Source organism: Dreissena polymorpha, chromosome 2, assembly GCF_020536995.1.
Source record: "Dreissena polymorpha isolate Duluth1 chromosome 2, UMN_Dpol_1.0, whole genome shotgun sequence".
Classification (NCBI taxonomy): domain Eukaryota; kingdom Metazoa; phylum Mollusca; class Bivalvia; order Myida; family Dreissenidae; genus Dreissena; species Dreissena polymorpha.
Window position 1 is genome coordinate 27,350,614 of NC_068356.1, and position 24,786 is coordinate 27,375,399.

The 24,786-nt window shown below is 36.2% G+C and overlaps 1 protein-coding gene across 1 annotated transcript in view; it reads left to right on the forward strand.

Annotated features, from left to right (window-relative positions):
- LOC127866342 (protocadherin Fat 4-like) overlaps nucleotides 1-24,314 on the forward strand; it is a 74,981-nt gene extending 50,667 nt beyond the window's left edge. Inside the window, exons 74-120 of the mRNA XM_052406815.1 lie at nucleotides 1,255-1,383; nucleotides 1,671-1,856; nucleotides 2,147-2,272; nucleotides 2,683-2,865; nucleotides 3,087-3,227; nucleotides 3,463-3,645; nucleotides 4,102-4,230; nucleotides 4,483-4,668; nucleotides 4,962-5,096; nucleotides 5,581-5,775; nucleotides 5,912-6,046; nucleotides 6,272-6,383; nucleotides 7,642-7,736; nucleotides 7,924-8,046; nucleotides 8,554-8,748; nucleotides 8,984-9,115; nucleotides 9,603-9,794; nucleotides 10,001-10,171; nucleotides 10,469-10,666; nucleotides 10,897-11,031; nucleotides 11,207-11,398; nucleotides 11,640-11,792; nucleotides 12,002-12,181; nucleotides 12,435-12,557; nucleotides 12,838-13,023; nucleotides 13,649-13,768; nucleotides 14,254-14,442; nucleotides 14,666-14,800; nucleotides 14,957-15,145; nucleotides 15,459-15,578; nucleotides 16,123-16,311; nucleotides 16,909-17,040; nucleotides 17,336-17,527; nucleotides 17,723-17,854; nucleotides 18,061-18,264; nucleotides 18,464-18,592; nucleotides 18,792-18,977; nucleotides 19,237-19,362; nucleotides 19,689-19,895; nucleotides 20,179-20,307; nucleotides 20,605-20,793; nucleotides 21,106-21,228; nucleotides 22,121-22,322; nucleotides 23,038-23,181; nucleotides 23,379-23,566; nucleotides 23,842-23,985; nucleotides 24,189-24,314. Of these exons, the coding sequence (XP_052262775.1) occupies nucleotides 1,255-1,383; nucleotides 1,671-1,856; nucleotides 2,147-2,272; nucleotides 2,683-2,865; nucleotides 3,087-3,227; nucleotides 3,463-3,645; nucleotides 4,102-4,230; nucleotides 4,483-4,668; nucleotides 4,962-5,096; nucleotides 5,581-5,775; nucleotides 5,912-6,046; nucleotides 6,272-6,383; nucleotides 7,642-7,736; nucleotides 7,924-8,046; nucleotides 8,554-8,748; nucleotides 8,984-9,115; nucleotides 9,603-9,794; nucleotides 10,001-10,171; nucleotides 10,469-10,666; nucleotides 10,897-11,031; nucleotides 11,207-11,398; nucleotides 11,640-11,792; nucleotides 12,002-12,181; nucleotides 12,435-12,557; nucleotides 12,838-13,023; nucleotides 13,649-13,768; nucleotides 14,254-14,442; nucleotides 14,666-14,800; nucleotides 14,957-15,145; nucleotides 15,459-15,578; nucleotides 16,123-16,311; nucleotides 16,909-17,040; nucleotides 17,336-17,527; nucleotides 17,723-17,854; nucleotides 18,061-18,264; nucleotides 18,464-18,592; nucleotides 18,792-18,977; nucleotides 19,237-19,362; nucleotides 19,689-19,895; nucleotides 20,179-20,307; nucleotides 20,605-20,793; nucleotides 21,106-21,228; nucleotides 22,121-22,288 (6,774 nt within the window). The 3' untranslated portion in view covers nucleotides 22,289-22,322; nucleotides 23,038-23,181; nucleotides 23,379-23,566; nucleotides 23,842-23,985; nucleotides 24,189-24,314. The remainder of the gene's footprint in view (nucleotides 1-1,254; nucleotides 1,384-1,670; nucleotides 1,857-2,146; nucleotides 2,273-2,682; nucleotides 2,866-3,086; nucleotides 3,228-3,462; nucleotides 3,646-4,101; nucleotides 4,231-4,482; nucleotides 4,669-4,961; nucleotides 5,097-5,580; nucleotides 5,776-5,911; nucleotides 6,047-6,271; nucleotides 6,384-7,641; nucleotides 7,737-7,923; nucleotides 8,047-8,553; nucleotides 8,749-8,983; nucleotides 9,116-9,602; nucleotides 9,795-10,000; nucleotides 10,172-10,468; nucleotides 10,667-10,896; nucleotides 11,032-11,206; nucleotides 11,399-11,639; nucleotides 11,793-12,001; nucleotides 12,182-12,434; nucleotides 12,558-12,837; nucleotides 13,024-13,648; nucleotides 13,769-14,253; nucleotides 14,443-14,665; nucleotides 14,801-14,956; nucleotides 15,146-15,458; nucleotides 15,579-16,122; nucleotides 16,312-16,908; nucleotides 17,041-17,335; nucleotides 17,528-17,722; nucleotides 17,855-18,060; nucleotides 18,265-18,463; nucleotides 18,593-18,791; nucleotides 18,978-19,236; nucleotides 19,363-19,688; nucleotides 19,896-20,178; nucleotides 20,308-20,604; nucleotides 20,794-21,105; nucleotides 21,229-22,120; nucleotides 22,323-23,037; nucleotides 23,182-23,378; nucleotides 23,567-23,841; nucleotides 23,986-24,188) is intronic.
- Nucleotides 24,315-24,786: the final 472 nt, after the last annotated feature.

Consider the following 24,786-nt stretch of genomic DNA (forward strand, 5'->3'; position numbering starts at 1 on the left):
TTAAGTTTTGTGTTTAGGTCCATTTTATTCCTTAAGCATCAAAGCTATTGCTTTCATACTTGCAACACTTACTAACTATCATAAGGGGACTGTGCAGGCAAAGTAATGTAACTCTGACTGGCATTTTGACAGAATTATGTGCCCTTTTTATACTTAGAAAATTGAAAATTTGATTAAGTTTTGTGTTTAGGTCCACTTTATTCCTACAGTATCAAAGCTATTGCTTTCATACTTGCAAGATTTATGAACTATCATAAGGGGACGGTGCAGGCAAAGTTATGTAACTCTGACTGGCATTTGGACGGAATTATGGGCCCTTTATACTTAGAAAATTGAAAATTTGGTTAAGATTTATGTTTTGGTCACTTTACCCCTAAAGTATCATAGATATTGCTTTCATACTTGGAACACTCACAAACTATCATAAGGGTACAGTAAAAGGACAAGTTGCATAACTCTGGTTGTCATTGTTACGGAATTATGGCCCTTTTTTGACTTAGTAACTTTTAATATATGGTTAAATTTTGTGTTTCGATCCACTCGAAGTATCAAGGCTATTGCTTTCAAGCTTCAAATACTTACATGCTATCATGAGGTTACTGTACCTGGCAACTTGAATTTTACTTTGACCTTTGAATGACCTTGACTCTCAAGGTCAAATTATTAAATTTTGCTAAAATTGCCATAACTTCTTTATTTATGATTAGATTTGATTGATACTTTGATGAAACTACTCTTACCTGACATACCACAATAGACTTCACCCAAACCATCCCCCGTGCCCTCCCCCCCCCTCCCCCCCCTCCCCCCCCCCCCTATTTTTTTTTTTTTTTTTTTTTTTTTTTTATAAGATCATCTCACAAATGACCACCACCACCCTCACACTATACCCCCACCCCACCCCCCCACCCCACCCCCCCCCCCCCCCCCAAATTTTTTTTTGATTTTTTTTTTTTTTTTTTTTTTTTTTAAGATCATCTCACAAATTATCACCACACCCTCACACTATACCCCCCCCCCCCCCCCCCGATTTTTTTATTTTTTTTTTTTTTTTTTCGCTTTTTTGGAAGATAATGTAATAAATGTCCACAACCCCACACTATACACCCCTCTTCACTCCACTCCTCCCTCCTTTGTGATTGAAAATGAGAGTCCCTTCACCTTTAAAAAGAAAATAGATGAGCGGTCTGCACCCGCAAGGCGGTGCTCTTGTTTAAATCATGTTATTATTTATGTTTGGTGTGTTTGTTTCAGATATATGGGCAGGTGGAGTACACCCTGACCCCTGTGACCCCTGATGCAGGAAGCTACTTCAGCATCAATGACCGCGGGGAGATAACTGTGATCAGAAGTCTTGTTGGCAGCGGGAGAGACATGTACAATGTAAGATTGATCGCAAGTTCAAGCTCTTGTGTTCTGTCTTAGACAATTTCACATTGTAAATGGCATTGCAGAACATAAGATTAAACTTTATCCTGTTTGAGTTTCATTAAATTTCAAAGTAGGCGAAGGATTTCCAAAAGAAGGAGGGGGTTTCTAGCTTATTTTATCTCTAGCTTTAAAAAATAGCCAATTGTGAAATATTTTGGGTCAAATAGCAGAATCATTTACATGCGCCTGTATCTCAATGAGACCCCAGAGTGGAACACTATATACTTGATATGTTTTAGTTCACAATTGGCTTACGTGACGGTGGTGGCAGGACATCTGTCACACCACTGACCTGCAGTTTCACTGTCACGCGTAACAATGGAGACCCGTTCTTCCTCAACCTCCCGAACGTGTTTGAGATCAACTCCACACTAAGTCAGGGCGCTGACTTCTATCTGGTCCGAGCTAGCGACCCAGATCCTGTAGTGAGTGATATGTTTTCATATATTGTTTGTTTTTATAGTTTTCAGATTTAAAGAAAAAAAACTATATTATATGGTTTTAGTTGTTTCTTTTCTGTACATGTAATAAAGTGTATTTATGTATTTTTATCCGATTTACTTGTACCAAAAACAGAAGTATTGATTTTGTAAATGTAAACTTTGTAAATACATGTATATGAATAATCGATATTGAATTTTATTTTTAAAACAATTTACTGAATTCACAGTTGCATCCAATAGTAAAACACAATCTGTTTTGTTGTCCTTTCCAGACCTTGCCATTCGGAACACTGCGCTTCAGTCTGATCAACAACGCTATTTTCGCCATCAATGATGTGACAGGCCAGATACGTCTGGCACAGAACCTGCCTTCAAACGTTAGCACTGACCAGCTCACGGTAATTGAATTTTAACTTTGCCTTTTATTTCACTGTTTGCATTTTTAAGTATGTTTCATTTCATCGCTTGGGTGTGTTCATTTCTTTTTGTTTAATCTATTAAACATTTAAGAATTTACTCAACTAATCAGATTGTTAAATATTTTAAACTTTTGTTATAATCTGATTGTTACATTACAGTTAAACTAATTACTTTACATAAACATACATAATTATACATTAATTTGTTATATATGGAATGGTTTAATATAAGCAAAATATGTTGATATGTCTTAATATAGAAGATAATTATTGATATGATAGGCTCGACATTTGGTTGCATTCTCAGAATAGGGTCTGTTTATGTTGCTCATTAAATGATGCACGCTTTCTTTTGTATGTTACAACTGAGACGTTCTTTACCGCTTCAGATTGTCGTGAGAGTTGCAGACCAGGGCCAGCCCTCTAGAGTGGCGACATCCATCCTGACTCTGGTTGTCAAGTCCAACTTTATGACTCCATTCTTTGCTAACGCCCCTTTCAGTAACACAGTAATGGAGACTTTTGACATCAACCGGCCAGTGCTCGTAACCCCAGCAACTGACAATGATCTGGTAAGAGTTTATGTGTTTTTTTGAAGGCAAAAGTTACAGGGAAACAATATTTCCCTTGCAATATGAATGAGTACTAGTATTTCTTGAAAATGTTCCGGTTATTTAATTGATGTATGGGTAATCTTGACATATAGAAAATGTCTGTGGAATTATGTTAATTGTTGTTTTTCGAATGAAGACCGAAATGAGTTTCTAATTTAGATTGATTGCCTTGCTTTCAGCCACCAAATAATGTTCAGAGTTACGACATTGACCTGTCATCTGCTGAAGTCCTTGCCTGCTTCCGTATTGATGACAATGGGAACATCTATGCAAAATACGCTCTGTATGATGCCCCATGCAGCGCACTGAAGCAGTACAATGTGAGTTGAACATGTGTTAATGTGACATATGAACTTACAAAATTATGTTTCAAAAAAATGTACAAACTTTTTTTATTGGATTAGGCGTCTAGTGTTCAATTTTCCTCTGAAGCGTTAGCATGCATTTGAGTTTCAATTATTTTGAACACAAAGAAAAGGCAGCTTAACTTAAAAGAATTAATAAGTAACATTTCTATATGTCATTGTTGTGATGTAATTCTTTTTTACGCCTCAGATCTCAGTACGAGCCACAGACGGAGGTGATCCACCCAGAACGTCAGCCCCTGTCCGCGCCAACCTGAACATCCTGCGTAATGACTTTACCCCAACCTTGACCTTCCCAACTCCACAAAACATTCGTGAGGACATTGGCACAAACCCTGTGGTCACTATCACATCTCAGGATCTGGACACTACAGTAAGCTCCTTTACTCAGAAATGAATCTTGTATACTGAAAAATCATCATAAATTACGGGTCATTAATTTGCATAGATTTAGTTTGTTGATCAATTTTCAATTTTTACACAAAACACATTGGTAAATGACCAGATGCAAATTCTTCATTTTGTTCCAATATTAGAAATCCATTAATGTATTTGCCCACAATTAAGTCATTTCTTGAAAAACCACAACATTCAAACAAATATAAATGATTTTACAGTATTACATTGTATTCAATTATATTTATATTGTCTTTTAAATCCCGAAAGCGCAAGATTGGTTGGTTTCCTTTTACTTTTCTTAAGTCTTTTTATTCTTGATGTAAATGCATATATATGTAAATAAAATGTGTTTACCCGTTGTTAAAATTGTGAAAATGTTGGTATTGAAGAGTGTTACATTTTTTTGACACTCGATGATATGACATTCCAGATTCCATTTGGGAACGTGACATACAGCAAGATTGAGACCACCCCCAACGACTTCTTCACACTTAATGCCAACACAGGTCTACTGACAGCTAATGGCAACCTACTGACTGACACAAGAGAATCGTACAATGTATGTTCCATATTTCAGTGTGTTTTCAATATGAAGATTTTAGTTTACTCTAGAAGAAATTTGTATTTAATTTTTAAGGTCTGGTATGTGAAATACATATTGTTTTTTATGTAAAAAATAAACACCAAAGCAATCACGGTTTTTCAACTCAAAATATATGGTTTTTGTTTATGAATTGCAACATGATTTCAGCATAAATGATTAGCACTTTACTTAAGTGACCTTTACAGTTGTTTCTGTCATATTTTGCAGATTCTCATCACAGTAACAGACAAAGGTCCGATCCCCAAGAGCAGCCAACGCCTTCTTGTTGTCAACGTGAACAGGAATCTGTTCCCCCCTCAACACAACCAGGCCAGCTGGTCCTTTACCATACAGGAAGACCTTGCAGTCGGGACTGTGATCAACACGATAGGAGGCTATGACAATGACACCAAGGTTTGTCACTTGTTCATGGAGTTATATATACATGGAGGTCATTGTTTCTTTAAAATGTTAGCCTTAACTGTTTACCATTATTTCAATATATTAAATAAAATATTAATATGCAGGTGGAGAGACAGTTTAACATAATTGCGATTACTTACAATTTCTGTGAGAGGATTCCAAAGTTACATTCTTTTGTATTACTGAAAAAACATTATTCTACTTATCAACTTCTTTACCTTTTAGTTTGAATTGTTACCTTTACAACAGTAACATCTTAATGACGGATTGTTTTTCTTTTCCAGAATCCATGGAATCAATTCATCTTCAGGAGTGAAGGCAATTCATTGGCTGAGCAGTATTTTACACTGGACACATCTGGTCGTATCATAGTGAAGTCACCAGTGTACCTCGACAATCTGAATACACCGCAGTACATTGTAAGCATTATGTATTTTCTTTCACAGGAAAATCAGGAGGAATATTTAAGCATATTTGAAGTGAAATAATAGTTTATAATTGTACATAAAGCATTTGAAATGTGAACTTGTATTCGCCTAAAATATTTTGAATTAATTGATAAGCTATTTGATTTAAAGACAGAGCCACCCTCTGGGAAACTGGAGCTCTATGCATGTGCACGTGCAGATAAGCCTGTGCAGTCAGTACAGGCTAATCAGGGATGACACTGTCCTCTTTTACAGAATTTTTATTTTATAGAAAGCATCTTCCTAACAATAATTCAGTGTAGACTGTAATTGTCATCCCTGATTAGCCAGCGGGGACTGCACAGGCTTATCTGGGACAACTCTTTATGCACATAAGTCCCATTTACCAAGAGTGCAGCTAAAATAGATCTCATTTGTCATTGTGCTAGATGTTTTATTATGCCACAAATCTGGATATTTTTTTATTTTTTTCCAGTTGAACTCCAGGATGACTGACAAGCTGGGAGCCACTGACGGCCGTCAGAGTGCCCTGGCCCCAGTCACCATTAACGTGAACCGTAACAACTTCTGTCCCTCGTTTGCACCCCTTCCAGCCCCCACCATCAATGAGCTGCTCATACCACAGACTGTCATCAACTTTGGGACATACATGAGAGACAGTGACAGCAATGTAAGTGCTTCTGGTTCGGGATACAGGGGAATTTATCGCTGTGTCATTTCAAGTATGAAAGTGTTAACTTTTCGACTACTGTTTTAAAGTGAAATGCATCATCATAATCAGCTAATCAAGGTTTTATTTCTTACAGGGAACAATATTTGGTCAACATGACTATGTCATTATTGGTGATGGTGTTGCACCAACCGTGTTTGAAATAAACAGCGCCACTGGAGAAGTGAGAACGCGATCAGCCCTCTTTGCAGATCCTGGACTCTCATATGGCGTATGTGTTTTACTCAAATAAGTGTTATCATATTTTTAAATTAATAAATTGAGTTTTGTGTTTGTAAAACATAAATTAAGTTAAACAAAAAGAATAAAAGGAGATAAAAAGTAAACAACTTGGGACTAGTTACAATAAAAGTACAAGTATCATTCCATTCGTTATTATGAGTTATTCCTATTGTGCTGGAAAATTAAGTAATTGTATGTTGTTATATCTCCATAGTTACGAGTGCAAGTGTCAGACAGAGGACCGTCTTCTTGTTCTGCCACTGCCAGCGTCGTGGTAACAGTCAACAGGAATCTGAATCCACCAGAATGGAGCAACACACTTCCAGGTAACGAACATCATATCTCAAAATTTGACTTTCATTGTCGAAATGACCCCCCAGAAGAGTAAACTTGGCTTTATTCAGCATTGCTGTGGTAAGTGTTGTGTGCAGAACAATGACATTATTTTGTTTATTTGCATTATCTTATTTGTGTTTGTTGTGTTGTTGTTTATTTATGACAATACTGCTATACCGGTATTTGTTTGCCTGTTTTCAAACAGAGACCATATATTTTTATAAATCATGGTATCAATAGAATATCAGATAAGATTTGAATACAGATTTGTTTATTTTGCACGGCACAAGAACAACATGAACTGCTTGTCTATGCCTGTGGTTCAGGTTACCAATGCCCCGCTTTATAAACAACTGTATTCAACAAAAGCCTAGTATTCTCTTTATAGAGCTTATACAATGGGTCATCATTTCTTACAAATGTCTTATAGAAAATAGATACTTTATGATATGATTCATTTTGTGGATTAACTCAGTGTACCAGTGTTTTAACGTTGTAGATGGTAAATAACCTTATTAACTTTTTTACATGAAATCATCTTCAATTGTTTTATTACAACAGATTTGAATACCTTAATGTACATTTCAGGTACAAGCAGCCAATACTCTCACAGAATCACAGAGCTGTTCAATGTACATTTCAGGTACAAGCAGCCTATACTCTCACAGAATCACAGAGCTGTTCAATGTACATTTCAGGTACAAGCAGCCAGTACTCTCACAGAATCACAGAGCTGTTCAATGTACATTTCAGGTACAAGCAGCCAATACTCTCACAGAATCACAGAGCTGTTCAATGTACATTTCAGGTACAAGCAGCCAGTACTCTCACAGAATCACAGAGCTATTCAATGTACATTTCAGGTACAAGCAGCCAATACTCTCACAGAATCACAGAGCTGTTCAATGTACATTTCAGGTACAAGCAGCCAGTACTCTCACAGAATCACAGAGCTGTTCAATGTACATTTCAGGTACAAGCAGCCAATACTCTCACAGAATCACAGAGCTGTTCAATGTACATTTCAGGTACAAGCAGCCAGTACTCTCACAGAATCACAGAGCTGTTCAATGTACATTTCAGGTACAAGCAGCCAATACTCTCACAGAATCACAGAGCTGTTCAATGTACATTTCAGGTACAAGCAGCCAATACTCTCACAGAATCACAGAGCTGTTCAATGTACATTTCAGGTACAAGCAGCCAATACTCTCACAGAATCACAGAGCTGTTCAATGTACATTTCAGGTACAAGCAGCCAATACTCTCACAGAATCACAGAGCTGTTCAATGTCAATCAAGTGTTTTATTCCATCTCCGCTGTTGACAATCGTGATACCAAGGTATTCAGAGACTTTCTGATTTTGTCTTAAGCATTCCATCTTGCATGTTCAGGAATTAAATCTTAAGTAATCTGAATTTTTTTAATTTTTTATAAAATTATTGGAGTTTATAGAAGTAGGTTGCACCTGGTTATATTGATTTTGTTTATATATCAGTTTTAATATTGTATATTTATTAATATTTCAGGTGCCCCACACAGAGGTTGTGTATTCAATTCGCAACTTCACTGAGTATTTCAACGTAAAACCCTCAACAGGAGAGGTCTATCTTACAACAAGCCAGATCGGGTTAACTCAGACCACCTATGTGGTAAGTTCCTGCAGATTGGACAAATCTTTTAAACATAGATAATTGATAAAATATGCAATTATATTGTAAATGAAAATTATCATATTTTTAATTTCAATTTGGTGGTTATTATAACTTTCAAGTATATTTCCTAACATTTGGGCAGTTTGGATGAAAACAGTGTGATTCTTTGTTGTTTTCAGAACATAAAATATCCAGGCCTGTCACCGCGGTACACCGATTACATATTTTATCTTTGAAAATATAAGCTGTGCTCCGTGAAAAAGGGGTTTAATGCATATGCCTAAAGTGTCGTCCCAGATTAGCTTGTGCAGTCCGCACAGGCTAATCACGGATGACATTTTCCGCCTAAACTGGATTTTTTCAGAGAAGAGACTTTCTAACAGCGGAAAGTGTTTCTGATTAGCCTGTGCAGACTGCACAGGCTAATCTGAGACAATACTTTATGCGCATGCATTTAACCCCCTTTTCACAGAGTGCAGCTCATATAATTGTCCCTGTTTACAGTTCGGAATTCAAGCATGTGACAAAGGGCTACCACAGCCACTGTGCACGCCAGGAACTTTCACCCTAACGGTTGATCGCAACCGCTTTACGCCAGAAATAATTGGACCCACTGCAATTATAGAAGTGCCACAGACCAGAACCATCTCAAACGTTAATCCCATCTACTCCTTCCAAGGGCGAGACAATGACACAGTGGTTAGTAGTTCTATACTTTTTGAACATAATTGTTCATCAGTTAATGGCACATATAATTAAAAATGTTCTTTCAATGCAGCGTTTTTGAATTCAATCAATGTTTAATTAATTCACATTGATTCATATAGATTGGAGAAGAAACAACTTGTAAATGTATTTTTTATTTATTTGTACACATAGTTCTATTTTGAAAGTTAACAACGTGTTTTTATCTAATGGCCAATATTTATTTCAGAATCCCTTTGGGACGTTTAGGTTCCGAGCTATTGGAGACGACATGGCTACCACTTTCCTGCGTGTGGACGAGGCTGGTAACGTGTTCCTGATCACTCCACTTGATACTGACAAGACATTCTACAAACTGGTGGTATGCTGGCATTATCATTACATACAAAGTAGTGATTAATTTTGAAGAATCTCCCTTAAGTGTACAGGTTTTCAGTCTATATTATATTTTAAGAATTTAATAGCATTTTTCTGCCTATTATTGGTGTATGAATATTTGGGAAATTCACGCCAAATTTACATAAACAGTGTTTATTAAGAGTCTGTAATAATATATAATAATTTTGATTAGTTGATGTTAAAGGAAATGTGTTTCTAATATAGTTTTACTTAATTTTGTTATTATTTATGAGGACCATAGTTAGACATACGATATTCACATATGGGCTTTTACTTTTGCTTAATTGCTTTGTATAAGTGAAAATGCTTTAGACACATGTCAACTGCAGCAAGTTTTGGTTATATTTTAGGTTATTATTTGAATATAATAACATGTATGCCTTCCTATTTATTTGACTTGTAAAGTGTTGTAAAGAATCAATAGATTTGAATGTAAATCTCATTTGCAGCTGAGAGTCCAGATTTATGATCTGGGTAACCCTTCCCTGAGCTCTGTGGGATTGCTGCAGCTGAACATCCTTCGTAACCAGAACGGTCCCCGGTTTGAAACAGGGAGCCGGTTCTACAGCAAGTCCATTCTGGAGACACAGGAGCTCGGTCTGGAGATTCAGATGGTCACTGCAATTGACCTGGATGATACTGTAAGATAGCTTCCCTGATGTTTTCAAATTGTTTAGACATTGACATAATGACAGACAAAATCATGTCGGAAAAAATGTATAAAACATGCATCTTAAAAAAGTGTTTATTCCTAGAGTTGATTTATAACCATGTTCAAATCTCTGCGAATATATTAAGCTCAAAACTATTTTCAATACATGTTTCTGTATTGTTTCTGCCTTTTCAGTCACCAAATAGAGACCTCACCTACTCATTAGATGCAGCTCGTAACACCCCAGACGTGCAGTCCTACTTTGCCGTGTCGACCTTGGCCAGCCCTACAGGGGACAAGGGTCGTCTCAGTCTGCAGAGGTCAATGATGGGCTTCCCCAATAATGCCACCCAGTTCAATGTGCAGGTATGTTTTTGTTTTTTTTCTACAGAAGATGTTCTATTGCCCATTTTGTATATACAGTTATATGTTGGTTTTCATACCCTCACTATGACGATACTGGAATTACCATACAAGTCTGGTTGTCTATTTGACCGTAGACACAAACTTGTCCACAGGTGTTCTCCTACATTTCTCAACGTACAACATTTTTTGTCATTATTGTGACAAAGTCTGTTTTCTTTTTGCTATTGATTTCATCCAGCACATTTTCCCTTTGGTATTTTATGGCTATTCTTCATTATTCACGTCTTTATTTTTCAGGTGTACATCAATGCAAAGGACAATGGTGTCCCATCCAATGTTGTACCTGACCCAGCCATTGTCACTGTGACAGTTACCCGGAATACGGCACCATTCTTTGCCAATCTTATCAGCGGAAAGTATGCCACCAGTGTCAACATGGACTTAGTTGGAGGAGCTCTTATCTACCCAACAACAGCCACTGATAATGATAATATCGTATGTTTATTTTTCATTCTCTTTCTGTCTTACTTTATGAAAGACTTCATTATGTCATCATTTTTTGTATTTCCTTGATTAGCTCAACTGGGCCTACATTCAGCCTATTTACTTGACATTTGGGAATAGTTCTCACAGCAAATACTTTAACTGAGCAAACAAAAACATACTGTAGCTATGTTAATAAATGTTTGAAAATGTCAATCATCAAACTTTTTTTTCTGTTTTAGGCGCCATTTAATACACTGAGCTACAGTATTGTTGGAGATGATGATGCCATGCGCCTCTTTGCTGTCAACAGCAACGGTCAGGTGACCTTGAGACCAGGTGCCAATCTTACAACGGAAACTAAAATACGATTCAATGTAAGCTTGGGGTACACAAGTTTTATCAGTGATATATGTTAAAAATTAGTTGTGAATTTGTATCTTGAGGAAATCCCATTTTTCTTGTCACACTAAATACTATTTCATCAGCAATACTGAAATGTTTGTTCATTTATGACAAAGCTATGAAAATGTTTTGTTTTATTTTTTATAGATAATGCTTCAAGTACAAGATGGGGGCACTCCACGACTGTCTGATATTGTGGTATTGGAGCTTTTTGTCAACAAAAACTTCAGGAATCCACAGTTTGCCAACAACAACCAGAATATCGACCGCACAATAGAGGAAAGCATGGCAACAGGAACCACCATTGTTGTCCTAAACGCTACTGATGCTGATTTACTGGTGAGTAATGATTTGTATTGAAAATGACAGTCAGTATTGATATGAATTAAATATTGTAACATCAGAAGCCCTGAACCAATAAAACATTATTAGCAGAAGCTCTTACTGAAGTCAACTACCGGTATGTATTTTGTTTTCTTAATTGATCCAACAACTTCAGCAGGTAAATATTTGAATGGTAAAATGAAGAGCATTATAACAATTACTGAAATGAGCAATACAAAATTGCCCATCATTTCAGCCTCCAAACAACGAGTTTGAGTTTTCGATCAACGACCGAACACCAGGATCTGGAGATGCAAGCTATTTCTATCTGGATCGTATAACTGGAGCCTTGTCACTCACAAAGTCTGTGCGTAACGCAATTATAGTCAACCCCACTGATGTCCTTGAGGTATGATGTTACGCAGTTTTAAACTTTGCATTTATTCACAGTATTAATACATTTATCATTTATCATATATTTAATAACCATGTTCTTTATGACCACCTGCTTTTAATTGAAGGTTATTGTAGCATAATCATTAACTTAAACAGTTGTATTTTATATTATATTGTTGAAAAAAAATCTGCTTGTCATGATGATAACGTGTTCTTGTTTAGCTGACGGCCTTTGTCCGTGACAAGGGAGAGCCTCAGCGATCTTCATCCATCCAAGTGACTATTCTGGTCAACCGTGTCAATGGAACACTCGCATTCGGGCAGCAAGACTACAGTAGGACCATTCCTGAAAGCACCCCTGTAGGAACCACTATTGTCAACACTCGGGCATTCCCAGGCGCAGTAAGGAATCTTATTCATAGTCAAGTGAAATAAAAACACACAATCTTTAATATAAATTGAAGCAATCTGTAAGAAAGTTTTTGCACTGAATTTCTTTAAATATTGCACTAAATTTTGTAGAAGTCAATGAATATTAGGATATCAAAATATCCTGATACTGGATTATGTTAGGTTAGACATTCAGTATCCAAATTGAATAAAAAGCAATTATTTTGCTTGTAAATTAAATACAATAATCCTTTGTTGCTTTAAGTCTGGATACAGTCTGCAACCAGGAGCGGATGGGAACTTGTTCTTCCGTATCGAGGCCAATGGTGATGTTGTTTTGACCAAGAACCTGACCACTGATCCAATAAGGGAACGGCCAGCTTTTATAGTAAGTCATGCATTTTACCATGTTTTCTTAGTATTTAGTATCCATATTCATTGACCTGATTATAGTCTTATTACAAAAATTATAAATAGCAAAATTTTTAATTTTTACATTATCTGGTCTCGTCTAACATTTTATAAAAAATATTAATGCACTTTCATTCCTGACATGGTACTTCTGACGTGAGTTTTTAAAACTTTTAAATGTTTGGGAAAATAAATTAAAAGAATATAAACATATTTAAGTAACAGTTGAGGTAATGCCTCTTCATTTGTCTCTAAAGATCGTTGCCATAGCAACCAGGACGGAGCTTCAAATTACCCAGACTGCCTCAGCCACCGTGACCATTAACATCCTGCGTAACCAGAACCCACCAGTGTTCACCCAGGATGTGTATGCAGCCAAAATATCAGAGAAGGACATTCAGCCTGTTAATGCTACCACTGTTCTTGCTACAGATCTGGATGGGGTAAAACGCTTTTTGCCTTAACTCGATTTTTGCTAAGAAAAGACTTTCTCAACGCTTTTGGCCTAAATTGGATTTTTGCTAAGAAGAGACTAACTTCAAAAAAAACAACACACGATAAAAGCGGAAAGTTTTGTCCCTGATTAGCCTGTGCGTACTGCATAGGCTAATCTGGGACAACACTTTACACATATGAATTAATCCCAGTTTTGCATATAGTGCAGCTCAAATTTTGTTGATATTCATGTACTATATGGATTTGAATATATAACTGGAGCATTTTATACATTATTTACCTATTATCGTTTATTGATCAGTTCAAATTTGTAATAGTAATCAAAGTTATGATGAAAAAAAAACCAACATCTGTTTGCAATATTTAGTATGATTGAATGATTTAATTTGTCTAGAGCTGTGTTTGTAAAATCATTATGCTTATACTGACACTGTTATGTCAAATATTGTTTAATAATATTTTGATTCAGTGCGACATAAAAGCATAACACATTACAATGTAAAGTAAATGACTGTGCACAAATAATTCTTGCTTAGTTGATGAAATGATCCCTGTCTTCATTTCACATTATGACAATAATAAGAGCATGTTTTTGTTTTCATTTTTCTACAGGACAGCGTTGTTTATTCCATAATTTCGGGTGACCATGTTGGCAAGTTTTTCCTGGTTTCCAACACCGGTGTTCTCTATGTGGTTGGAAATCTGGAGGGTGATTTAATCAACACCTACGTGGTATGTCTCATCTGTGTAATCTTTTTCCCTTTGCAATAATACTAGATATTGTACAGAGCAAACATATGCATTTCTCTCTTAAATATGTTACATAATTATGGTTGTATGTTACCAATGGGAATTACATAAATGTGACAGTCTAAAGTTGTCGAGAGTTTGTGCGGTAACCTTATGAATTGCGGTTAGTTAAATGCTTACAATTTGACATCTTACCTATATAATGTTAAAATAGTTTATGATACATTTTTAAATTACTTTAATTAAAGATAGTGGCTTTGCCTCATGTTATCTTGGGTAATGTTGTCCATGTTAGTATACAGAAACATACACATAAAATATGTCAAATTGTCAAGGCCAAAGTCAATTGTCTCTTGTACTGTTAATGATTTTAACGTGCTTAGAATATGTATGATACTGATTATAATAATAACAATAATAATAACATCAACAAAAATATATTAAAAATATGCTCCGCTCTGCTGCAGTTGCAAATTCGCGCTTCTGATCAGAGGGACCCTCCTAAATTTGACACCGCGGAAATTCGTATAACGGTGGAACGCGACTCCCGCCCTCCATTCTTCATCAGCATCCCAGCTACATTCAGCATTGCTGAAAACAGAACGTTTGCTGATGGAATCATTTACAATGTGACAGCTAATGACAATGACAAAAAGGTTTGAACTCTCTTTGCTTGTGTTGTAAAAAAAAGCATTAATAATAATTATTATTGAACAAATGCATATATAAAACAGAGAGTGTTTGTATGTTGTAATGCTAAATGAATTTTAAATGAGACACATTTATAGTATACTTACTTTGTTTATATACTTCTTGATCCTACAAATGCTCATGAAATATACAATGAAGTGTATAGTACATATTTCTCTGCATTTTCAGGGGAAAATGGAATTTGGGCTCGTGGGAGAAGGGGCGGCCCCATCATTCTTCATGTTTGATGTTGTGAATGAAACTGCGTACGTCAGAGTGCGACAAGGGGCTGATATACTCAATGACCAACAGGCAGAATACAGTGTAAGTTTACAATTGTTTTGGTTTTAATTTCACCTGTTGTATTGTTTGTCCATAAATGTCTATGAAATATGTACAACTTTAGCACACATGTATTCAATGTATTTATTATTTTGAAATGTATGCCCCGTATGTACCACTCCTGTGTAATGTTTTCAGCTTGTGTTCCGAGTATGGGACTCTGAATATCCGGATAACTATGATGAAGATATCCTCAAGCTGGTTCCTAACAGGAACCCAGGCAAGCCGACCATCTTGAATCTAGCCGGTCTCAGCACCACAATCTGGGACACGCATGGCCTAGGGGAGGTCATCATACGTGTGAACGCTACTGACACTGATCCAAGGGTATGACGATACTTTTAAATGTGCTTTGTGTAGGCAATCTTGTAAAATCTCAGATTCAAAATAATATAAGAGGCACTTTAGTTGGAAAAAGACTTGTAAACAATATGTTTATTATCAACTCTTAATTTTAATGATTTATATGTCTGCATTAGATGATAAATCATGTGTTGTTTTAATACTGTATCTTTAAACTCTTGCATTAGTACAATTTTTTTTACTAACGAAACAACATATAGCCTTAATTGGTAGTCTACCCTCAGATAAATCATGTGCTCATTCAAAACTTAAGCTATGGTTGTGTTTGCCTGTTCAGGACGTTCTGAGTTGGTCCATCTTGGACGCGGCCAGTTTGGAGTACTACTTCATCAACCAGCAGACTGGTGACATCACTCTGCGTAAGCTGCTCACGCTCGGGACCCAGACAAGCAACTCTGTAAGAGCTTATTGCATGTGCATAAAGTGTCGTCCCAGATTAGCCTGTGCAGTTTGCACTGGCTAATCAGGGACGACACTTTCCACCAAAACTGGATTTTTGCTAAGAAGAGACTTACTTTATTACCTTAATTTGTCCTGTTATCTATGAGGTGGAGATTGATTTGACCTGCTGGCCAAGCTTTGGCGATCAGTTCTTACTTAATGTTCTTATGATCACATTTTAAATGCCATTATATAATCGTACTAAAAGCTACGTAATTATCATTTTTATTTCAATTTTTAGTTTGAAATGTTGCTTTATCAAGAATTTGAAAACAACTGTGTATATATTGCCCTATTGGTGCAAAAAAGTACCATGTGACATTGAAATAAGAAGGCACATGGTACCTTTTTTCCACCAATGGGGTGATATTATTATGCATGTGTGAAAGTTTGTGTTTGACTTTGATATATAAAGTCGCAAGTGTGGTAGCATTGAAAAGATTATAAAAGGGACAATGCATGGGAATTTAAAAACATATATTTCCATTCATCTTAAACAGGTGCAAGTGCAAGTTTGTGACAATCGTGCAGCATTCAGGAAGTGTGACCAGGCAACAGTTACTATAACAATCAGACGAAACCTTCAGTCTCCTAGATTCCAGTCACTGCCATACTTTGCCAATCCAACAAGGAATGCTCTTTCGGGCTCATTTGTTGTTCAGACATCTGCTAATGATGGAGACTTGAGAGTAAGTACTGGTCACTTGTTACTTCTTCTTTGTATATTTATTCACAGTAAAAAAAAGGCTTTATAACACACAAAATATGTTTCTGAAAGACATCACTGTTTGACTGTCAATATTTAAACTCATTCAAAAGGGCAATATTCACTTAGACCCATAGGGAGAGACCTTTGGTACTTTATTTTCAGAACTGTTATGAGAAAAGATTATCCTCGGCATCTAGGCTATATACATGTATGGTCCACAAATAAATTCCTACATTTGTTTTATGGTACAATTCATATTATTAATTATAAGGTGCATTATTTTTACATCTATGATTGTGCATATAATTGATTATATTAACAAATATAAAGTAGTCATTAACTAGGATGATGCTACATGTGTATATTGTTATTCTATTTTAGCATGTTATACATATATATTACTTAAAAGGAGTTATTATGTATGGGAAGACATATTTTATTACAAAAAAAATCATTGCTTAGAATACACCAAGTTGTTTTCTATTAAAGTACTCATTATACTTATTTTTTTAAGGAAAAAAATAAAGAATAAAAAGGTATAATTTTTGTAATATTTAAGCATTCTGTATTTTTTCAGGGAGTCATTATGTATGGAAAGACAGGCAATTTCGAGTCAGCCAACTCCTTCTTCAGAATTGCTGCTAACAATGGCACAGTAACCTTGATTAAGGACTTGAGTCAGGATGGGCTGTACGCACAGAGATACAATGTGAGGAGACGGCGGTTGTTGTTTGTAGAAGGAAAATCATATTCATACAATTAATCTGCATATCTATAAGGCAAATTATAATTTGCTGTCATTTAACAATGTTTTAAACTGTGATATTAGTTTAAACTTTTCTTTTAATATATTATTACTTAAATCAAGATGGTTCCATTAATATGAATTTGTTATGCCTATATTTTACACCTTTTAATTTTGTATAAATCTCTATTTTACTTTTAGCAGACAGATATACTTACTGCGAACTTGTGTAAGCCAACTTTTTTACTTCATGTTTCAGTTTGAAATCATAGCTTATGATAGTTTCTACCCCAACGATGTTGCCACTGCCACAGTAACCATCAATGTTGATAGGAATCCCAGCACGCCTCGCTTCATTGACCCTGACGGTAACGCCTACAGACGAGTGATTGACGAGACCCGCCGTCTTGGATCAATCATCCTCAATATCAACGCCACAGATGATGATGTGGTAGAACTCTTCTTTAAATAATTGCTATTAGCACATCATAGTTTAATGGTATAAATGCTTTTAAAGGTACCGATACAAAAAAAGTTTTCATCATGATTAAAATTATTCAGTTTTTAGGTTTGTAATAAAAATAATCAGAAGTTTCTCTTTCTTCACAAAACTTCACATTATATATCAAATAATTATTTGTTTCAGGATACTGTTACATATAGGAAGGGAAATAACTGGGATGCAAATGACGACCGAACTTTCTACCTCAATACTTTGACTGGCGAGATATCTCTTCTCCGCGTGTTGGATGATGCAAACGTGAACAATCGTTATGAGGTATTTACTTGACTACACAGAATTACACATTTTGTACATGCCTTCAGTTGTGTATAGAAAAAACATGAAAAACAAGAACCACAAAAAACTAACTAATGTTTGTTGTTATACTTGTAAATGTTATTATAAGATTTTATTGGAAAATTAATTAAATTTCTAGTTACTACTTAACAGTTTCTGAGCACATTTGTTTGTTTTTGTTCCAGTTCCAAGTTGTTGCTGAAGACTCTATTCCCTCCCCTCTGAAGAAGAGTGCCATTGCCACGGTTACAATTGATATCACATTTGACAATCCACCAACTTTCAATGCTGCAGACTATACAACAACCATCCTAGAGACTATTGGGGTTGGGACAGAGGTGGCCCCACAGAATACAGAGATCAGGGCCACTGATGTGGACTCTTTCAGTGTAAGTGCCTTGAAATGTGTTCCAATCCAACAACAATCTGTCTAAACATGTTGATAGCCTCCATGCAGGTAGCAGGATATGCAGTTATCAGACTTAACACTTTTTCAATGTGAACCGCTCCAGAGTTAGTATTGCTAGTCAGGATAAATACTGTAGTCTTCAATGCTCTGTTTATGCAGCCAAATAATTGTAATTTCAGGGTTTTATGGTGTACAGTATCGTAGGCAACCTTGATGCACCAGACTTCTTTAATGTCACCAATGAGAATGGAAGGGCAAAGGTTGTCCTGAGGAAAAGTGTCCGGACGTATCCTACAACACAATATGTGGTATGATAATTGTATAAGCTAGTTCCTGATTATGATTATTGTGTATACAATTCGCAATTCTGATTGTTGAATGAAACAAGTAATCAACAGGATTACTGTATACCTTGCATTCTGTATTTTGTACAAGACCATCTTTATACAAATTGCTTTAATTACTATTGTTTGTATTGTTTAAGTCTTATCTTTATTTCATCTACAGCTGAGGATTCAAGCCTATGATTCAAATTTCCCGGACAAGAAAGTGTTTGTCAACTTTGTTGTCAATGTGATTCGCAATATCTTTGCACCCACTGTGCAGTCTGCTACGGTGACGATCTTTGACTACCATGATGCTGCCAAGGTTGTCCATCAGGTCAACAATGGAAACAACTTTGATAATGATGGGGTAAGCGCAGAGGACCAAAAAAGTGGACACATTTATCTATTAGTTTGTCTGTACATTTGTATGTCACAAAACCATAGCTAGGCTATAATTCAGGTATGTTTCAATGAAGAAGGTTTTAATAAGGAATCTAGTACAGGACAAAACAAGATGTATATTTTTTAACTTATATGAAAAGATGGGGAGATGAAAACCCCTTTCAGAACAATTAAGCAACATTCTGTATTTGAAGCAGTTAATATTACACTTTGTTTCATTTCAGGACTTACTACAGTATGAAATCTCGGGTGCAGGAGTACCAGAAATTTTCTACATGGACAACTACGATGGTGGAATATGGCTATCCGATGGCAACAGGCTGCGCAATAACATGACACGAACATTTACCGTACGTAGAAAATAATTTGCAATCAACTTAAATAAGTTTAATGCTTAAACTTATCTTGTGGGTATTTAAGGTAGGGTTTCATAGAGGATTGTACAAACATTTCTCTGCTAGAATAGAAAAATATTACAATATATGAATTAATTGAATATATAAAAATTGTATATCTGCTTGATAAGCTTGGTGTGATTGTTTAGATTTAAATAAAACTTTTTTGAGTAAAAATCTAATAGTAATGTTCAATTTGTTGAAAATTGTCTGAATGATAATACATTCATGTAAAACATATGTAAAACATAAAATCAAGCTGTATTTCATTCATTCCACAGACTGTTGTCACTGCCAGAGATATGCGTATACCTGAGAAAACTGGCCAAGGCATAATCACCATTAATGTCAATTATGACGACTTCCTTCCCACAATCACCAATGGTGTAGGCAACCTGATCTTGGCCACCATTAACGAGAACATGAACATTGGTCTCAGTGTAGCTCGAGTGGCAGCCCGTGACCAGGACCAGGTGGATGATCAGCAAGTAAGCCCATTGTCACATGAACCTTATTGTGGAAAAAATGGGATTAATGCATGTGCGTAAAGTGTCATCCCAGATAAGCCTGCGCTTTCCATGATAAACAATTAACTTTTGTTATTGGATGCTGACTTTAAGGCCTTTTCATTCAGATTTTGCATGCATATTTTTAAGCAGCATTAAGGCATGAATGATAGTTAAGTCAATAAAAATATCATTTAAAGATAGTGGTGTTGTTTGTGATTTTACTGAATTTATGCATGACTGTAAAGCTTAATTTCATCTGCAGGGGTCTATTATGTACCAACTGAATGGAATCACTAGTGGAGGCAGTGGTTACTTTACTCTCCTGGACGATGGCACAATCATCTCTGCAAAGTCCTTCAACATGTCACAGAGGAATGTCTTCCAGTACAATGTAAGTGAGCCCATTTGACCGCATGCTTTTAAATGTATAATGACACATCTACAAATAAAGCATTATTTAAGCGTTATTAGCAATTCTGTTATGCCTCTTTGATAGGCTTAATACTTTTCTTATCGAATTCCATGTACAATTTATCTTGCCTTCCTGGTAGTATATCTTGTATACCCGTACATTGTTGTTCATAATAAACATCTAGAAGTACTGGTGCAAGTCACAATGACCCGCCTAGGTCATGATATAGGAAGGAAATCATTTTGAATATGCTCTAAGTCTGCTACTTGTTTGCAGATATCTGTGGCGGCCTATGACTCCCGCTACCCAGAGCGACAAGTATTGGCGACAGTGGTAGTGAACGTGGATAGGAACCAGTTTGGACCAGTGTTTTCTAATGCAGGAAACTACCTCCTCAACATTGATGAAACCACAGGAGTGTACACCTCCATTGGTCAAGTCACAGCAACTGACAGGGATGTTCTGGTATGCTAGATTTTATTAGCTGATTTATTTTCAGTTTATAGTTTATTTTTCAGTAAATTGTGAAAATAATAGTTTTATGGAGTATTTTCCATTTATTTAGTTTTAAATTAACGCTTCTAACCATTTGCACCATTTTGAAGTATGTCTGATTTGATACAATCATGCAGTGATTTGAATGAGCAATGCATATATTGTTCAGTATTTATAATTATAATTTTATATGAAATGTTTTCATACCTTCCTCATAAGGTAGTGTTTATCAATTTTGTCTTTTTCGTTCTTGTAAATGTCGGATGTTTTTTTGGTGTCCAGGACAGAATAACGTACTCTTCATCTGGCCAAGATGTGACCTACTTTGATGTGGACCCTATTTCTGGAATCGTATACCTGAAAGGAAATCTGTTGACGGATCCACAACAGCGCAGACAATACAGTGTATGTTAAAAGCCAGTTTGTTAATTGTTTTCAAAATAAAAAATATATATTCTAATTACTGCAGAAATTGAGCTGATGTGATAGAGTACAATTTAGGAAGAAAGATTTTTAACCAGGTTTTCCGAAGGAAAAAAACTGCTTATTAGATTGGCAAATGCGGGCGGGCTGGCGGGCTGGCTGGCGGGCGGGCGGAACAAGCTTGTCCGGGCCATAACTATGTCGTTCATCGTCAGATTTTAAAATCATTTGGCACATTTGTTCACCATCATTGGACGGTGTGTCGGGCGAAATAATTACGTCGATATCTCCAAGGTCAAGGTCACACTTTGAGTTCAAAGGTAAAAAATGGCCATAAATGAGCTTGTCCTGGCCATAACTATGTCATTCATTGTGAGATTTTAAATCATTTGGCACATTTGTTCACCATCATGGGACGGTGTGTCGCACGAAAGAATCACGTCAATATCTCCAATGTCAAGGTCGCCACGACTAAAAATATTATTTTTTTTAAAACAAACTTACAAAGGGGGGTAATTTTGTTTGTTCATTCAAAAGTTCAGTTTGAGTTTTCTCCCTTTATCAGATTTTTTTTTTCACAATGAAAACCTGGTTTTGTGACAATTTTGTCCCTTGTTATTGAATAAACCAACGTCTGTAAAGCAGGAATTGGCGTTTTCAAAAATTTCATTCCCCTAAGAATTGAAATGCATTCTGTGTTTGATGAATGATGCTGGTTAGAAAATACTCTTGAATGCAAATAAAAATACATAGAATGCATGATTTAAAGAGTGGTGTTGTCTTCTCATCAATCTTTCTTCTCAGATAATAGATTTTTTTGATGGAACTGGATTCATGATCATTTAATTGTAGTATTTGTTAATCTTTTTTCCAGATCACTGTAACGGCATCAGATAATTTTGTACCATTGGCAAAAACCGCTCAGTCGACTGTGATCATCAGTGTCACGCGTGATAGCCCCCACAGTGTTTGTGCCACCGACAGCTTTGAGCCTCACTATCCTAGAAACAATGGCTGTCAACACAAACTTGACAACCATTAACCAGAGAATAGATGCTTCTGATGCAGATTTAATGGTAAACCATCCCTCATGCCTTGGTTTTTATTTTTTTAACATGAACCTTTTTATGCCCCTTTCGAAGAAAAGGGGGCATATAGTGATTGGACTGTCCGTCTGTCTGTCCATCTGTCCGTCTTTCTGTCACACTTTGCGTTTAGGTTTCGAAAAATGCTCATAACTTCTATGTCCCTTTGGACATAACCTTCATATTTGGTAAGCATGTGTAAATGGACAAGGCCTTTCCATACGCACACTTTTTTTTACCCCTGTGACCTTGACATTGAACTGAGGGTTCGCGTTAAGGTTTCGAAATCTGCATTTAGGGTTTCAAAAAATGCTCATAACTTCTATGTTTATTGAGATATAACCTTCGTATTTGCTATGCATGTTTATATGGACAAGGCCTTTCCATACGCACACAAATTTTGATCCCTGTGACTTTGAACTTGGGGTCCGCGTTTAGGTTTTGAAATCTGCGTTTAGGTTTCGAAAAATGCTATAACTTCTATCAAAGCGTTTATAGGGGGCATATGTCATGACAGCTCTTGTTGAAGATTTTACAATAATTACACTCAATTGCTGGTTTTCTTTGTTTACTACTACTTTGCACATTGCTGTTGAGTACAAGTACAACAATTTTTAAAAGTGTGATCAAGGGTCTGATATTGAAAATTGTCAATTTGTATATGTGACTTTTACATAAAAGTTATATTTTGTTAACGTTGTAACAGGCAAATGAGTCTCTGGTCTTTGAATTGATCGGAACTTCTTTGGGTGCATATTACTTCAATATTCGCCGAGCGTCACGAACCTCACTGGACCTCTACATACAGAACAATCTCAAGACTGGATTCAGAAACATGACTCGATTTGAGGTATGTTTAGCATATTTTTCAAATTTTAGATTCTCTTGTCTATTTTTAAATTAAAATACTTTGGGAGATCATAACAAAAACAATCTTTTTCGTGGTCAGTTACCAGTTTGTTGAGGTTATTTAATTAAAAAAAGATGTACTATGCATTTATGGCTTTTTGAAAGAACACTTTTTATGGTGTTATATTTTTACTTCAGATGACAATCAAGGCTTACCAGGCCGGTCGTGAGCGTAACACTGCCTTCAAGACTGTGCTGATTGAGGTTTTGCGTAACCAGGGACCCCCGCAGTGACCTTTACTTCCAACGATGTTCCGATGCGTGAGGACCACCCACCCTTCACACGGCCAGGTACCCAGGTGCAGGCAACAGACAGAACAGACAATGTAAGTGTAGTGTCACCTAAAAAAAGATGTCCAAACTTAATATTCGCAATGCAGCAATTATTTCCACTTAGCTCAATCATCTGGTGACAATGAATACTTGATTAGAATTTGATAAAAGTCTTTAGATATTTCATATTGTTTGACTTGTAGAACTAAATGTGCTTGGTTCTTTTATTAAGTGACAAACCTTATCACAAAGAAGTCTCTATCTCTTATCTTAAAGTGTTATTGTGTATGATAGTATTCCAATAGTGTGTATATGCACCTGTTTCTAGGATGAAATCACATACGGCATTGTGGGTGAGCGAGTGAACCGCGCCCTCCAGTCTGGGGCCTCAAACTACTTTCAGATAGATGATAAGACTGGCCAGATCTACCTCACCCAGACTGTCCTCAACACAAACATCACCGACTTCCTGGTATGGTTAACATTATTCCTTAATAACTTAACTTAATTCATGCTTTTTATGGTATTTTTTGTTTAAAGGAAGTATCTTCTTAGCAAAAATCCAGTTTAGGCGGAAAGGGCTCTCCCTGGTTAGCCTGCGTTGACTGCACAGGCTAATCTGGAAGGATACTTGACACACAGTCATGCATTAATTATTTTATTGTTGTTTTACAGCTCACTCTGCAGGCCTGTGACAATGGCATCCCTGCACGTTGTGTGAACGCTGATATAAGGATCATAATTATCCGCGACAGCTTCCCTCCAAAATTTGTGTACAACACAGCAACAGGTTTATTTTCCAATCGATGAAAAGGCAAACGTGAGCTCAGTTGTTGGTCGCATTGCCTCTACAGATGACTCACCATAGTATGTATTGGTTTTAAATAGTATTAGTGTATATGAAGGGAAATCTGATTAAAAACACCAGTAAACAAGCAACTTGGTTTTAATAATATAAAACAATTTAGCTCATCTATTTTTGAAAAAAAATTATGAGCTATTGTCATCACCTTGGCGTCGGCGTTGGAATTGGTGGCGTTGTCGTTGGAGTTGGCGTTGGCGTCGCGTTCCGGTTACGTTTTGCGTTTAGGTCCACTTTCTCAGAAAGTATCAATGCTATTGCATTCAAACTTGGTACACTTACTTACTATCATGAGGACGGGCAGGCAAAGTTAGATAACTCTGGCGTGCATTTTGACAGAATTATGTGCCCTTTTTATACTTAAAAAATTGAAAATTTTGGTTTAAGTTTTGCGTTTAGTTCCACTTTTCT